At 42.7% G+C, this 14,348-nt stretch overlaps 1 protein-coding gene across 2 annotated transcripts; it reads right to left on the bottom strand.

The window, feature by feature from the left end:
* Positions 1 to 791: 791 nt before the first annotated feature.
* Positions 792 to 13,217, bottom strand: si:ch211-195b13.1 (STKc_SGK domain-containing protein). 2 transcript variants are annotated; one of them, XM_047605180.1, is made up of 13 exons: positions 12,930 to 13,217; positions 5,575 to 5,650; positions 4,761 to 4,839; positions 4,623 to 4,663; positions 4,474 to 4,531; positions 4,273 to 4,356; positions 4,030 to 4,161; positions 3,814 to 3,926; positions 3,589 to 3,712; positions 3,395 to 3,490; positions 3,147 to 3,302; positions 2,965 to 3,054; positions 792 to 2,859 (listed from the first exon to the last, which is right to left on the bottom strand). In XM_047605180.1, exons 1-13 carry the CDS (start codon positions 12,955 to 12,957, stop codon positions 2,692 to 2,694), a joined length of 1,245 nt encoding a protein of 414 aa, XP_047461136.1. In that variant the 5' UTR covers positions 12,958 to 13,217; the 3' UTR covers positions 792 to 2,691. The 2 variants fall into 2 exon arrangements, with proteins under 2 accessions (XP_047461136.1, XP_047461135.1); XM_047605179.1 differs by lacking the exon at positions 12,930 to 13,217 and adding an exon at positions 6,160 to 6,418.
* Between the last annotated feature and the right edge of the window lie 1,131 nt (positions 13,218 to 14,348).

The raw sequence follows: 14,348 nt of genomic DNA, 5'->3' as shown, positions 1-14,348 counted from the left end.
AAAAACGCCTAAAAGCATAGATCAGTCTTACTGTTATCATAACTCTTTTTAATAAATGCAAATTTATCGGTAGAAAAACCTGCTCTGTTGCTTCCTACACAAAGATAAAATAAAACAAATTTATCATATTTCTTTGTTATCTCAAGCATTTGTCTTGTTTCCCTTTATATATCAGCAGAGTTTTGTATTGTTATTATTATTATCATTATTATATGAGAAATTATTTGAAAGTTACTGAAATAATCAAATCCCTTCATGTTACAGTTTTGTTGGTGGTGCTTCATGGAGAGATTTTATATATTATTATATAAATGTATACTGTAGATATAAGCTTTTATTTCAGGGTAAATGATGCGTAATTCACATAATATGGCTCATTTTTGCATTTACAGACATAAAGACAGTTCACATGCTTTTAGATTATTGTAAAAGCTTTTTACAAGCTGCTGGAAACAAAAGGGCTGTGACGTAAATCCACCAGAGAGGATATTAGGTGAGCTGAGTCAAGATAAAATATATTTTTATTGTTTGCATTGTTCTTATCATCTTTGTTTTACGTGCCTGTTATTAAAACTGCAAAAAGAAGCATGATGCGTTGCATATCTGTGTGCACATGAAAACTTTAAGATTCTTAATTCTATGAATTTGCTGGTTTACTTGGCTTATAAAGTATTTCCAGGCCTAGCTGTTGTCACTGAAGCTTATTTGTCTTTATTTTGTAACATACTGAATAATTAAGTGGCATTTAATCTTGTATCTTGCATCAGAAATGAAACACAACAAACTTCAACTTGGATTTAGAGATTTTATTTGCCATTTCTGACACAGATTACAGGTGATCGTGTAAATCATCTTCTTCTTCATACATTTGCAATGCCATGAAAATAAATACATATTAAAAAATACAAAACCCAAAAGTAACGCTTCCAAATATGGAAGAAAATGATCTAGAACTGTGTACCGCCTCATGTTTTTGTTATTTTTTTTTTATTATTTCATTTTCAGCAGGCTTGAACGTGTTTCCGTTTGCAAAAACAAAAAAATAAAATAACATAAAAAGTAGACTCAACAAATAATCCCTGTTGAAGTTACGATCTTCTCTGTATAACGTACACATCTGATATTAAGAGATAAACTGTTTAATTATTCTTTCAGTGTCATCTAGGTTTTATTGCACTTTCCAGAACATCAGTGGCTAAAACAATGTGAACACCTGCGCCACCTAGTGGTTCCATATAAACTTAACGGAGCACTTTCTTTTCTCCTTCCTTCCTTCCTTCCTTCCTTCTTCTTACAGATAAGTTTCTAGAAAAAGGAGCCCAGAGGTTCAGGGAGAAGAGATATGTACATACAACACTCATGGATCAGGGCATCAGGCTGCCTTGGAGAGGCACAACACATTCACAGTTCTTCTCTACATGATGCAAAACTACACGGACAGTGACCATAATGGTGTCTACAGGTTGTTTGGAGTGTTTGCAAAAAAACAGCAATCACTTTAGTTTAAAATGACTTTGATATACAGTATGCGTGTGCTATCGTAGGTGTGGGGCTTGTTATTGCTGGTTGATCTTCGCGTCTCGCCCTCCTGATCAGTAACCTCCTTCATAACAAACGGCAGATATAAATTAACACAGTCACTAGCTGCTGCAGATGAAAATAAGTTGAAAATAATAAAATATATTGCCATACATGAAATATAATTTTCATAAATCTATTAATATATATATATATATATATATGTACACACATAGGAAACATAAAGAATGTATTTGTAATATATGCAAAACTTTCTTAAAGGTAAACAGTGAATGTTTGTGGGTATTAAAACATGAAAACCTTTTGGTTCCACAATAAAATATATGTAACTTTCTTTCTTTTTAACTACACAGTACAGTAAAAGTTCGATTTTCAGTTGATGAGGACAAACAGGTCAAACAAAAAGAGTTAAAAGGAAACCGTGGTTATTACATGTTTGGTCCAAGTCTCACTAGTAGTGTATAATCTTGAAATGCTTTTAAGTCTTAATGTCCAAAAGTAGAGATATGAAATAAAAAAAAATAAAAAAAAAAGTGAAAGATGCGGCGCTGTCTAGTCTAATGTTTAACTTTTTCCTGACCCTTGTTTCCTCAAGTGCAATTGAGCATTATAACATGAAGACAAAAAAAACTTTAAGAACGAATACAAATGAACAGCTCGGACATATGTAGACGTGTAATGAAGGCATCACCTTTAACGGCTAGCGCTCTGGTCAAACGTCCAAACGAGTCAAACGCTTTTTGATAAAACTGGCTCCACCCGACCGCCTTTTTAAAACCTCAGGCACTTCTCGTCATGTCACTTCACCAAGTAGCTCCAGAGCCGTCAGAGCCCCTCCCTCCTCCTCCTCCTCCTCGCTGCATCCACACTTGGCACAGATATATTATAGTTACGGATGGTCGAGGCCGATGTGTGGGGCCAGTGGTGCTGTAACATGAGAGTCCCCCCCCCCCCCGCCAGTCTCCCAGCGTTCACATCACTTGGATCCCCCCTTTCTCGCGCCTTGCAACGTCCCCGTCGTCCGTCCAGGCTGCTCCGTCGTGGTCCGTGTGTGTGTGTCGAAAATAACACCCAGTCCAGGAAGGTTTTTTTTTTTATTTCTCCTCCCGGGTTCTTCTTGTTCGTTCGCAGGAATAGAGGGTGTCGGGATGCTCACATGAAGGAGTGGCCCGCCGGAGGCCCGTAGGAGAAGCCCGGAAAGGCCCCGGCCGCCTCCTTGACGCTGCTGCTGGTCACCATCATGTTGTCGGTGCACAGGGAGGAGGACACCGGGAGGTGGGTGAACTCCGGGTCGAAGTGTCGGAGGTCTGTGGGGCCGCTCTGCGAAGGAAAGGATACTGATTAGATTCATCCTTTAGGAAAATGTTAAATATTTGCAAGAAATGACCGAAAATGAAAAGAATTCAAATCTTCGTTTTAACGCACCACTGAGGGGATGAAGGGAGGCGTGATCTTCTTGGCCATCAGGTCGTCCCAGTTGATCGGAGAGAAGAAGGAATGGTACTTGAGCTCAAGCTGGAGGGAAAGAAAGAAAGAAAACCAAATGAGTGGACCGGTACTCCAATAATGTGCGCTAATGTGCTCTAACGTCAGCTGCACACACGTACAAAGTCATCCTTCACTCCCAGCCTCTTGGTGCGGTCCTTCTGCAGGAGGCCCTCCAGCAGCTCCCTGCCCGAGTTGGACACGTTGGGCTTGAGCACCGGAGACTTGTGCAGGATGTTGTTGTACATCTCAGCAGTGTTGCGACTGTAGAAAGGAGGCTGTTAAAGGGGAAATGAACCAGAGTTAATCTCATGTAAAAACAAACAGCAGAATTGCACTTAAATGCATAAAGATAAAGATTTCCACTCACAAGTCCATAGAGCATCTCGTAGAGCACCGATCCCAGGCACCACCAGTCCACGGTGCGGTCGTACGCCTGCTTCTGGAGAACCTCAGGGGCCAAATACTAAAAAAAAAGGAACATCAGCATTTAAATTCTAGCCCCTGTTTGTGTTTCAGCACAGATGCATGAATGAATAAATGTGTAAAGATCTTGTTTTGTACCTCAGGAGTCCCACAGAAGGTGGTCGTGGTGCCATTGTGGTCCACGCCTTCTTTGCAGAGGCCAAAGTCTGTGAGGACGATGTGTCCCTGCGAGTCCAACAGGATGTTCTCTGGCTTCAGGTCCCTGTAAAGAGGAGGAGGAAAGGAAACATTCAAAATGCATCGCCGCTTCCAGGACCGTGTTCATAGATGCCCACTAGGGGGTGCTGCAGGATCGCTCCTTACCTGTACACGATGTGCAGAGAGTGGAGGTACCCGAGCGCACTCGCGATTTCAGCAGCGTAGAACCTGGCTCTGGGCTCCAGGAAGATCCTCTCCCTCTGGAGATGATAGAAGAGCTGGAGGGGGCGGGAAAAATAAACAATATGTCAACATCCGTTTAGGAACTGGAGCAGCTCTTCACGCTTGTGACCCGATTCAGCTCCGTGGCTGGTTGCTTACCTCTCCACCGTTGACGTAATCCAGCACAAAGTAGAGTTTGTCAGTAGTCTGGAAGGAGTAGTGCAGCCCCACCAGGAAGGGATGCTTGATGTTCTTCATCAGCACGCTGCGCTCGGCCATGATATGCTTTTGCTGGGGGTGAATTAAAGAGATATATTTTATTTTCACAGCATTTTATAGCAGAAGGAAAATTCACTTTTGAAGCGATTCATAATCTATTCTGAGGCAAGTGCGAGTTCTTACCTCTTTCTTCTTCAGGATGATTTTCTTCTGTAGCACTTTCACCGCGTAGTATTTGGTGGACTCCTTGTGCCGGGCCAGTAAAACCTGTAGGCGGGCAAACATTTGCATCAGCGATGGTGTCACAGAGATGACAGATGCGAGGGAACAGCAGGTGTTACACGGAAGGCTAAGCACAAACAAAAAAAAAAGGGGCGGACCCACCTTTCCAAAGCTGCCTTTTCCGATGATTTTGAGGTAGTCAAAATCACATGGTTTGATCCTAATGAGGCGAAAGAGACAGACGATTAGATTCATGTCTGACACGCTGTGGTTAGGTGATTATAAAGAGATTACGAAGAGATTGTACTTACTGAGTGTCCTCAGTCAGTGAACTTCGTGAGTTTAGGCACATCTGATGAAAGATATAAAATGAATTTGTGAATATATGTTTTAAAAATAATTAAAAAAAAAAGAAAACAGAAAGTGAGCGGGGAACCGTTCCTACTTACAGGTTTATCAAGAAGTTCATCATCCTCAACTTCCTCATTTTGATTCTCATCAATCTTCAGGAAGTTGTTCACTTCGGCACTAGAAGAAGGAAAGAAAAAAAGAATCTTGTTTTAATAATGGGGCTTTGTGTTCGTGTTTTCCAGGATATGCATCTCTGGTGTCGACAAGCCCAATGACTGTTCTCGGCCGGGGTGTGAATGACCGTCTGACACCTCCCAGACAGGTCAAGTTTACCGAGGCTCAGCCCTCAACTGCCTTAACCTGTCTGAGAAAAAGCTTACTCCGCTGACCGACAAACAGAGGGTCCAGCTGGCCCTGGAGGGACTCAGCGGTCCAGCTCCAATCCCCCTTGCCTCCTGGAGCATCTGCACCCTCCTCCCTCCCCCAGATGCACCAGACACCGATCCGGTCGCCTGCCCCCGAGAGTTCAGGAAATGGTGTGATGGCCCGGGCCATGCATCATGTAATAATTGAATTACAGGTTTATCCTCGTCTGGGGAACAGGAGGGATTAGGCAGCAGAGGGGATTGTTAGTTAGGAGGCTCGTCATGAAGGGACTATTCTTGCCCTGGCTTTCTCGGGACCCAGATTATGATTTTTACAGAATGTTCTGCCAGACTCAGGGCGGGCTGATTGGATTGGCACCTGCGCTGCGCTGATCGTGAATGGAATAGTGATCAGAAATAAAAACCTGATCCCAGGAAGGACGGAAGGTAAGAGGGGGGAGGAGGAGCACATGTCCTGGGATGCTCTCCGTCCCTCAATTTAAAGCCAAATTCTTAACACTGAAGCATCTTTAATGGGAATACTCACTGTTGACAGATATGTGGGGTAGACACCAGCTTCTGGATGAAGTCATTCAGCCCCATTTTCCTCTCCTTGATGAAAGCTGCAGACAGAGGAAGACTTTACATCAGTCACCACGAACTACGCTCAGATTTCTTGTTTTTGTGTTTGTTTGTTTTGTTTTTTTTGTTTGTTTTTTTCCAGTGAAGAGAAGGAAAATGTTTAAGCTTTAATCCAAACATCCTGTTATGGAGTGGATTTGCGTGTCGTGCAGAGACCTTGCATGTTGCGGGTTTATGGGTTATGCAACCACTTGGGTCACTCATTCAGACACCACAAAGCATGTCCCCATTCTGGACGCATACACCGTTATTCTTATCGCAACGCACATAAATAGTCTTAGTATTTACTTATTTATTTTAAATTCCAAGTTAGATTTTTTTTTTCTTCTATAAAGAAAAAGAGGATGCGCTTTGGTTTCTCTCATTTAAACATAGCGGTTCCGCTCATTCGTCAAACAAATATCACTAAATAGCCTTAATTTGATTTCATCTTAACAGATCTAAATGCACAGCTTTAATGATTCATATCCGTGTTGTTTTGGTCGCTCACCGGTGAGAACGGCTACAATCCCCCTCATTTTGCAGTAAGTCAGGTCACATCCAGCTTCGGTCACAGCCATGTCGAGCGACAAACAAAGGTAATCCAGTACAAAGAAGAATAAAAATAAAAACTAAAGTATTTCCTCTGTGGGGGTTTTCTTCGTTTCTCTTTCACTGTCAGTTATCTCTTGACACTTCCTCCTGGTATCACGCGTGGAAAGAGCTCAAACCACCGCCTCGTCGCGCTCTGATCTGAGGCTGCGGCAGCCCCGCTCTTTTTATATGCGGATCACGTGGTACGCGAGGGGGGGGAAGGGGAGACGCCCCTTTTTCCGTCAGCCGCGTAACCACGGCAACGTCTAAGGAGGAGGAGGAGGGAGGAGGGAGGAGGGCGGCGTGACGTCACGGGATTCCGCAGCAGGAGGATGACGAGGAGAGCTCGCCGCAGAGGAAGAGGAGGAGGAGGAGGGCGGTGAAAGAGGAAGAAGAGGAAGATGATGAGGAGAGGGGGGCGAAGAAGAGGAGGAGGAGGATGGGGGGGAATAATTTCAAGGAGAGGAGGAGGAGGAGGAGGAGAATGATGAGAAGAGGAGGAGGATGAGGAGAGAGAAAGAGGAGGGGAATGAGGGGAGGAAGAGAAGGAGGAGGAGGAGGAGGATGGGAGTGTGAGACTCCCACATTTTTTTTCTCAATGGAAAATCTCCAACTGTGTTCATGACCACCACAGAAGAAGTGCATTCACGCGGACGGACCGGACCCTCATCGCATAATAGACAAAATATAACTAAATAATCATTCACAGGTATATGTGCATGATTATTATTTACGCCCCTCATAGTTTCTCACATAAAAAAGACTCAAAAAGTTGATGAAAGAGAGCAAATAAAACAGAGATGTAATGTTTTGGTATTTGTTTCTTCAGGAAAACGAGCCAATATTACATATCTGTGAGGTGACACTGTGGTTGTTCGGCTTCTCTTCATCTCCTGTCAAGACTTCTGTGAAAATCTGCTCATGTTTTGAGTCATTTTCATGCAGAAACATAGAGGGGTTCAAACACTTTTTAGGCGCCACACACTTTGTTTACGGTCCTGTGGAAATGGCCTCTAAGGGTAAAATAGCTGTGACAGATTTAGCCCATTTGTGGACGTCTTTGCCTGCAGACCACCCCACAATTTAAGACCTTTACTTGTCATAAATCCATAAAAAACATGATAAAAACAACACATCTGTCTCAGAAAATCCCTTGTTTAAATCCATGCCCTTTTCCAGAAGTCTCAATCTGGCTCTCATTCTAGATAATTGGTGGATTTTCAAACATAGATGAGCTTATGAAGGTGACTTAGCGCTGGCAGAATTACATAAATTCGGAGAAAATACAAATGACATCATGCTCATCGGAGCTTAAGGGGCCGGGATCGGTGCAGCTGTCAGACGTGGTCCACTAACCCTGTAAGTTACATAACTGTGCCATAATGCAGATGGACAGATTTTCCCCCAGGACAAAAGTAAAGCCACGCAAGCAGGTTTATTCCACAGAGAGTTAGTGATTTTTCTGATGGGATCATTCGGTGTCAGAGTCAATAATACAGCATTAATACAGAGATGGAAAGTAACTGAGTAGATTTACTCAAAGTTCAGTTCTTTCCAGAATATTATCATTACATGCTTCTTAATCTACTCTGTAATTATGTTTCACCTCTTGTGATTTTATTTGTATCACAGTTTGGTGACTGTGCAGAAGAAAAGACACAGATTTACTGAAGGTGGGACATTTCTGAACTTTTTCAGCTAAATTTATAGCAAAAATGCTAAATATTCCCTTTTATCTATTGTACTCGACTTTATTGTCCCTGACTCGAGTTATGTTCACAAAACTGTCTCCACAGCTACAGTAAACAAAATGAAAATCCCAATAATAGATAATTTTAATCCTTACTCAAGTGTATGTATAATATTTTGAAGAGTCTTTATGTAAAAATGCCATGTGGTGATTGGTTATAGGCAGCCATGTTGATTTCAGGCCTGAAAACAGCCTAAATGTGATCAACTAGTTTGATGTAAATGATTTATTGTGTAAAGAAAGGTCACAAATCGATCAAAAGTCCCTTTATAATTCCCCCGAGTCCATGTTAAATGTCATGTTTGGTCCAATTAACACTACAGAACGAACAAATGTGTCAGAATAACGCATTAAAGTGTTAACCAGACAATATTTATCTTTTTGGTTAAAAAAATGACCACAGAAATAGAAAGTAACAGAAGTTTCTGTATTACTAAGTTGTCAGTTGGAACTTTTACTTAAGAATAAGATCCTCTACAGTTCTTAAACATCTGCGTCAGTCAGTTGGGGATTTACTTTACTGTCTGAGGGGAACTCCTTTGTTTAGATTTTACACATGTGATCATCATGCGTGACTTAAAGGAAGTGACCTGTCTTTGTTGTATTAGTGGAAAAGAGGAAGTGAGGTGTGCTATTTATCGACGGTAGAAACCACCTGATCCGGAGCCGGCCTTCAGCATATTGTATCATGTCATAAATTGGACGACTACCTACCTGAGCAAACACACACGGCTTCGACTCTGTTTACACTCAGGAAGACAATGCATCGGATTGCCTGACACCGACACCTCTCTCAGGCTCCGGGCGACGCTTTCTGCTCGCCCCGTGTAGCCCTCGGGTGTAAAGTGCATCACATTGTCATCTCTGGTGTGAGGGCAGATACGACAGTATCTTCGTGTCACATTTAGCTTTTATTTAGAGCCGCCACTAAAGACGCCCGTGTCCGACCGTGTGATTGATGGTGAGCAGAGCGGCCGCATTTCCACGCGCTGACAACAAGCAGTCATGTGCCAGAAAAGATTTTACAGCCCTCACAGCGTGTGTCACTGATCAAAACCTCCAGGCCTCAGTGCGCTACCGCTTGTCCCGCTACAGGCGGGAAGTTGGCGCACGAGTTCCGTCAAAAGCTTTCTTCAGTTTGAGCTGAAATGAATCAAAATCAGTGTCCGTTTTTATTTGGAAAAAATATCCCTGCATGCCGTCGGATAGTGCTGCAACCAGTCAGAGTAAAGAATTATATAATAGATGACTCGACAACCGCTAACTCTGTGCCTTTAAAGTTATTTCACTGTCAAAAGGCAGCCCCAAACCATTTGACTGACCCAGTAGATACCAAAGTGTAATTGTCATGGGGTTAACTCATGCCTGTTGAGGACGTAGCACACGGCTCCCACACAGTCATTCATTCTGCTTTAATGATATCATGCCTGCAGACAGAGTGGTGTAGTTGTGTTACCTTCAGCGTGTATATTTACCGCGTGTGTGTGGTAACTGAACTGGTCCGTGGCTAGCGTTAGCATGCTAAGCTAACGGACGCTAACAGTACATTGGTTGCTAGGCTGCTCCAGGTGAACAGTCACAGAGAAGCACACATTGCGAAGTGGGATCGTGTATTAAAGTGTTATTCGTTAAATTGAGCGACTCTAGAATGAAAGTCACTCACTAAAACTTATACGGGGAACTTTAGGGGGGTTTCCAGCTCAAAAACGGAGGATAAATTGTACTTTTTGATCAATTACTGAATGTTTTTACCAAAGAGAAGTTGTGACTCATCCATGGGCGAATCAAGGAGATAGAGTTACCGTATGTGCAACGATTTAGCTTTTCAAAATCTCGGTTAATATGACATAACAACAAACAGAGATGATAGGATTTATTCAATGGCGGCTTCAGCTTTTTGTATTGTGGCTTATTGACCGTTTGCGGGGTCAAATCTAATAAAGGAAGATGCTGAATGAGAGCAGAGTTAGAGAAGCTGCTGGAATAGACGTGACGTCACGACTCTGGTTTCCTATTACCATTACTTAAGGTTGCTAGAAATGATGAATGCTCTTTTTACTAAAACACAAGACGCTTTGTAAAAATGTAAAAAAAATCTTGTCAATACAATTTCATGCGGCAGTTTTTCTCATTTGGTTCATGCTGTGCAACCCAATCAGTAAAATCAATGTGCAGGTGGCAGAACAGATAGAAAGATAGACGGGGTTAAAGTCTGGAAACACCATCAGAAAAGCAATTAATACTGTATTAATCAATTACTTGACATAGAATTAAACTTTTATGTTGATTTTGATGATGGTAAAACAGATAGTTGCCTTGTGTGTCTAAACTGTGTGTATCTGCTGGGTTTCTGGTCCATAAATCAAATATTTCTGCGGTTTGGATTCTAAGCCAGAGTGAAATTAGCAATTTAAAGCTGCCTTTGGCTTGGGGAGAATGTCAGGGAGCTAAATCATTGATTATTATTATTATTATTAGCTGACGTCATGGCGGTATTCTTATTTATGTTTCATAGTCTCAGATGCTTAACTCTGCGGCTCCAGCGTGCTTCCAGTGCGGTGGGCAGGAGGCGGCAGACTGATATGAGGGTGAATGAGTCACACAGGCAAACTGGTCCTCTGTGACCAACTGTAGGGTTGGCAGGAAGGCCACGGGCTAACGAGGATGCAGGATCTCTAATTACAATCTTGTTGACCAGCTCTGAGCAGCAATCACGGCTCTGCATGCTCCGCAACTTTCGCACCCACACACATCTCATTTGCAAACACATCTTTTGCCCGAATCTCTTCTTTCTTTCTCCAGTTCCCTATTTCTGCTTGTGTTTACTCATGCTGAGAACCGCGGGCTCCGGAGGTGACGGTTGAGCCCTCGGGCCCCCTGTGAGTGGGAGCAGATTCTGACTGACGATGATGTTTCCCTCCTGAAATCCCAGGCGCTAGATGAGACGAGTCTCTCTTTTTTTTTTTTTAATATATTTTCAAGGGGATTAAATTGTTGCTTCATCACATAGAAGAAAAGCAAAGAAATGTTTGCTCTCAGACGCGATGACTCACGCTGCTTCCAAACCACTCCATAGTATATTACTTCAATTCTCTGCCAAGCGAGTAGGACGATCCAGCCTATTTAGAACAGCAAAGCCTTGATTAATTATAATAATGTGGCTGCTCTTGCTCTTATAATTACCATAGGTGTTTCCTCTACTATTAGTTGCGCCCATGTGTGTTTATTCCATGGCTATGTGTGACTCTAAACAGAAACTCAGTGAGAGGAAGCAGATAACAAAAAAAAAAAAAAAAGCTGAAACCATTTTCATTCAGATCACAAGATAATCATTCAAGAAACACACTGAGTGGACTTCCGTTAATGCAGGCAGTTCCTTTTTCTTCTGTTTGTGGCCTAAACTGCGATAACAAGCAACCAGATACCTAGAAAAAAAAGAAAAAAAAAAAGCTCTCGGCTCACTGCGGCTTACAAAGAAAGCTTCTGAATGTCACCGTTACCCTAGAGACACCCAGACTAGCTAGCATACTAGCAGAGCCAGCACCGTGTTCGTCATTTGATCCAGTTTGCTGCTCCGCTGAGTTTTTCATAGTCCTGTGAATCCAGTGTGAACCTCATGAGGTCTGTTATCACTAAGAGATATTCGCCCGGGAGGCATCCGCCGGGAATCAATCAAATGTGGCCGCTGGAAACCAATTATTGGAGAGTGTGAACTGATTCGTACGATGACGACAATATGCGTCACCGTGTAGGTGGCAATGTCTTGTAGAAGTAAACGCCTTTAGGACTCAGATAGAACTGTTTTCCCATTTATAAGTTGTCAATGAAAGCTCATTTATCCAATGAGTATTTCCAGAATATAGTGAGTCAACTTTGTGTGGCTAAAGAGCAGACAGCTAACATACAAAAACAACCAAAAAAAAAAGTAGATAACCATGTTCGGTGATACAATATTTTAGAGATTATGCATATTTGTTAGATTGCAGAGATTTAAAATGAGAAGATCCGATCCAGTTTCTCATCTATACAATTTATTTGAATCCACAGAAAGTAGCTGTTTAGCCTAGCTTAGCGTAGCCTGGAAGCAGCTAGCCTAACGCTGTACAAAGGTTTCAACTCTACCAAAGCTCGATTATCAAGGCAACATAAATTGTGTTGAATTTTTTGTTTTGGTACAGCTATTATTTTTCGTGAATTGTTGAGATTGAGAGTTCAGACTTCAGTCGCTCTGCAAAGCCACAACTTGTCTTTTCACTTCTTTTTGTAGATTTATTTCTGAATTAAACAGACATATCCAATGTGTTATTAATTAGAGAGGCTCTCTTCAGACTTGCTAACTCCACATTTTCAGTCTTTAAGCTAAGCTAATCAGCAGCTGGCTGGAGCTTCCTATTTAGCAAAGAGAGCGCTATTAACCTAACCATCTAACTCTTGGCTTGAGTTAGATGTGAATAAGGGGACCGCACGAGCTGTGTGGCACCAAACTTGTTTTTCAGGCTATCACCGAACACCAGAATAATCTGATCCTTGGTCCCGGTTACGTTAACAAGGCCCGGCAGCAGCTTTTATCCTCTCAGGTGACAAATGAGATGAGGAGCAAGGGTGCTGCAAGGAGGCGGTGAGAGGCTCTGGTGTGGACATTATGGAAATTAACCGGATAATGTGAGAATGCACAGCACGGAGGGAGACGATGTGTGTGGTGTCTAGTTTCCTGTGTAACCAAAAAGCAATCTCACTAAGGGCAGTGACGTCTAAGTATGCTGAAGGAATACAAAAAGAGGAGGGCATTGAATTTTGACAAACAGATGATGGGATAAGCAGAAAGAAGAGCCTTAAAAGTTGCATGTGTCAAGGTGCATCTCTGTCTCTGCTGCGCTGCCGAGAGGCTGCACATCATTCCCCTCATAACACAGGCAGTGAATTAAAGGAACACTTACCTATGAAGGATTTCTTCCCAGTCTTCATGTTCCTCCTAAGGGTATGATTATGTTTGCTGTCAGGCACAGAGTCTCTGTTGAATGGACGACCGTCTGCTGCAGAGCGTCCAGGTGATTCGGTGCACGAGAAAAAAAGACGTAGGTCTCCTGTAAATATGCCCCGTCTGCCTCCTCCTCAATGGCTGTCACTGCAGCTGTGGTCGGAAAAAAAGTCTTCGATTCACGGGCAAACAACTTTCCCTGCTGCACTTCCCTCTTCCCTCTGCCTCCTCTGCTGCTTCTTCCTCTTATCGCCCAGCCTGCACTGAGACCAAACAGCTGAAACCAAATATCTGTGACGCACCTGCTTCTCTTTTTCTACAACCCCCCACCTCCACAACCACCACCACCACCACCACCTCCACCTCCGCCCTCATCTCTTCTTTTCTTTTTTATCTACCTGGAGAGGCTCGAACAAAACAAAAGCAGGTGTCTGGTTACGGCTCCCATGAGCGTGGGAGTCCCGCCGGAGGGAGAACCGGTCTCCATGACACGGGAACCACCTGAGGAACACAGAGAAGAGACACAGAGGCTTATAAAAAAAAAAAAAAAAAAAAGGGTTTTAATTGCACCACCACCGCAGAAGTGATGTGTTCACTACTCATGAGCTTCCTCTGCCTCCTTCATTTATTGTGCCTTGGGAGTTTTGGGGTCTGGCTTAGTCACGCTGACAGCTCTCATTGCTTTGCAGGTCATTAAGGTACAATGAGGTCTGTGGGGGGCTGACATACAGGAGTAACAACAGCAAGTGCAAGAGAACTACAGACGTACTGTAATTAATTTAAAAAGACCAAAGACAGTGTCCAGATACAAGATTCAGTTAGACACACTGGCAATCTCACCAGAGTCAAAAGCTCTGAGTATAAATTGGCTATAAAGGCAATAAAACAATAAGACAATGTTCCTTTTATCATTGTTAGCATGCGGACAGGTCCAGTTCTCTCTTTGAAATTATTTAACAAATGGATCCTGTTCATTTTCTGTAACCGTTTATTCTATAAGGTAAAGGCTGAAACCAGATGACCGAAGCTCACAGGATATTAAATTGCTGCATTACAGTATATCATAAATTAAATTATAAATAATATTAGAAATGAGCACAGTGTGTACAGCTTGGCATCATCTGTTTAGCGTATGAGCAACTCAACAAGTCATGTTCATGTCACCAGCACAATTTGTTCTTTTCGTCGTGCTATTGCGCACTGTGTATTCTCACCATGGTGTCCTATTTATATTCAATTCCATGACATGACGACAGATGTACTCTTGGTTTCTTTAAACCTGGAGCTCAAAGTCTCAGGTGTGAGCGTTTCCAGAGACTCCGGAGGGTTAATTTGTGACCTATTTCAAAGGAGACGGAGAGGAAGGCACTTTGCAGAC

The sequence above is a fragment of the Mugil cephalus genome, chromosome 14 (assembly GCF_022458985.1).
Source record: "Mugil cephalus isolate CIBA_MC_2020 chromosome 14, CIBA_Mcephalus_1.1, whole genome shotgun sequence".
Classification (NCBI taxonomy): Eukaryota; Metazoa; Chordata; class Actinopteri; order Mugiliformes; family Mugilidae; genus Mugil; species Mugil cephalus.
Note: the sequence above shows the minus strand (reverse complement) of the source record. Positions and strands in the feature narration are given on the sequence as shown.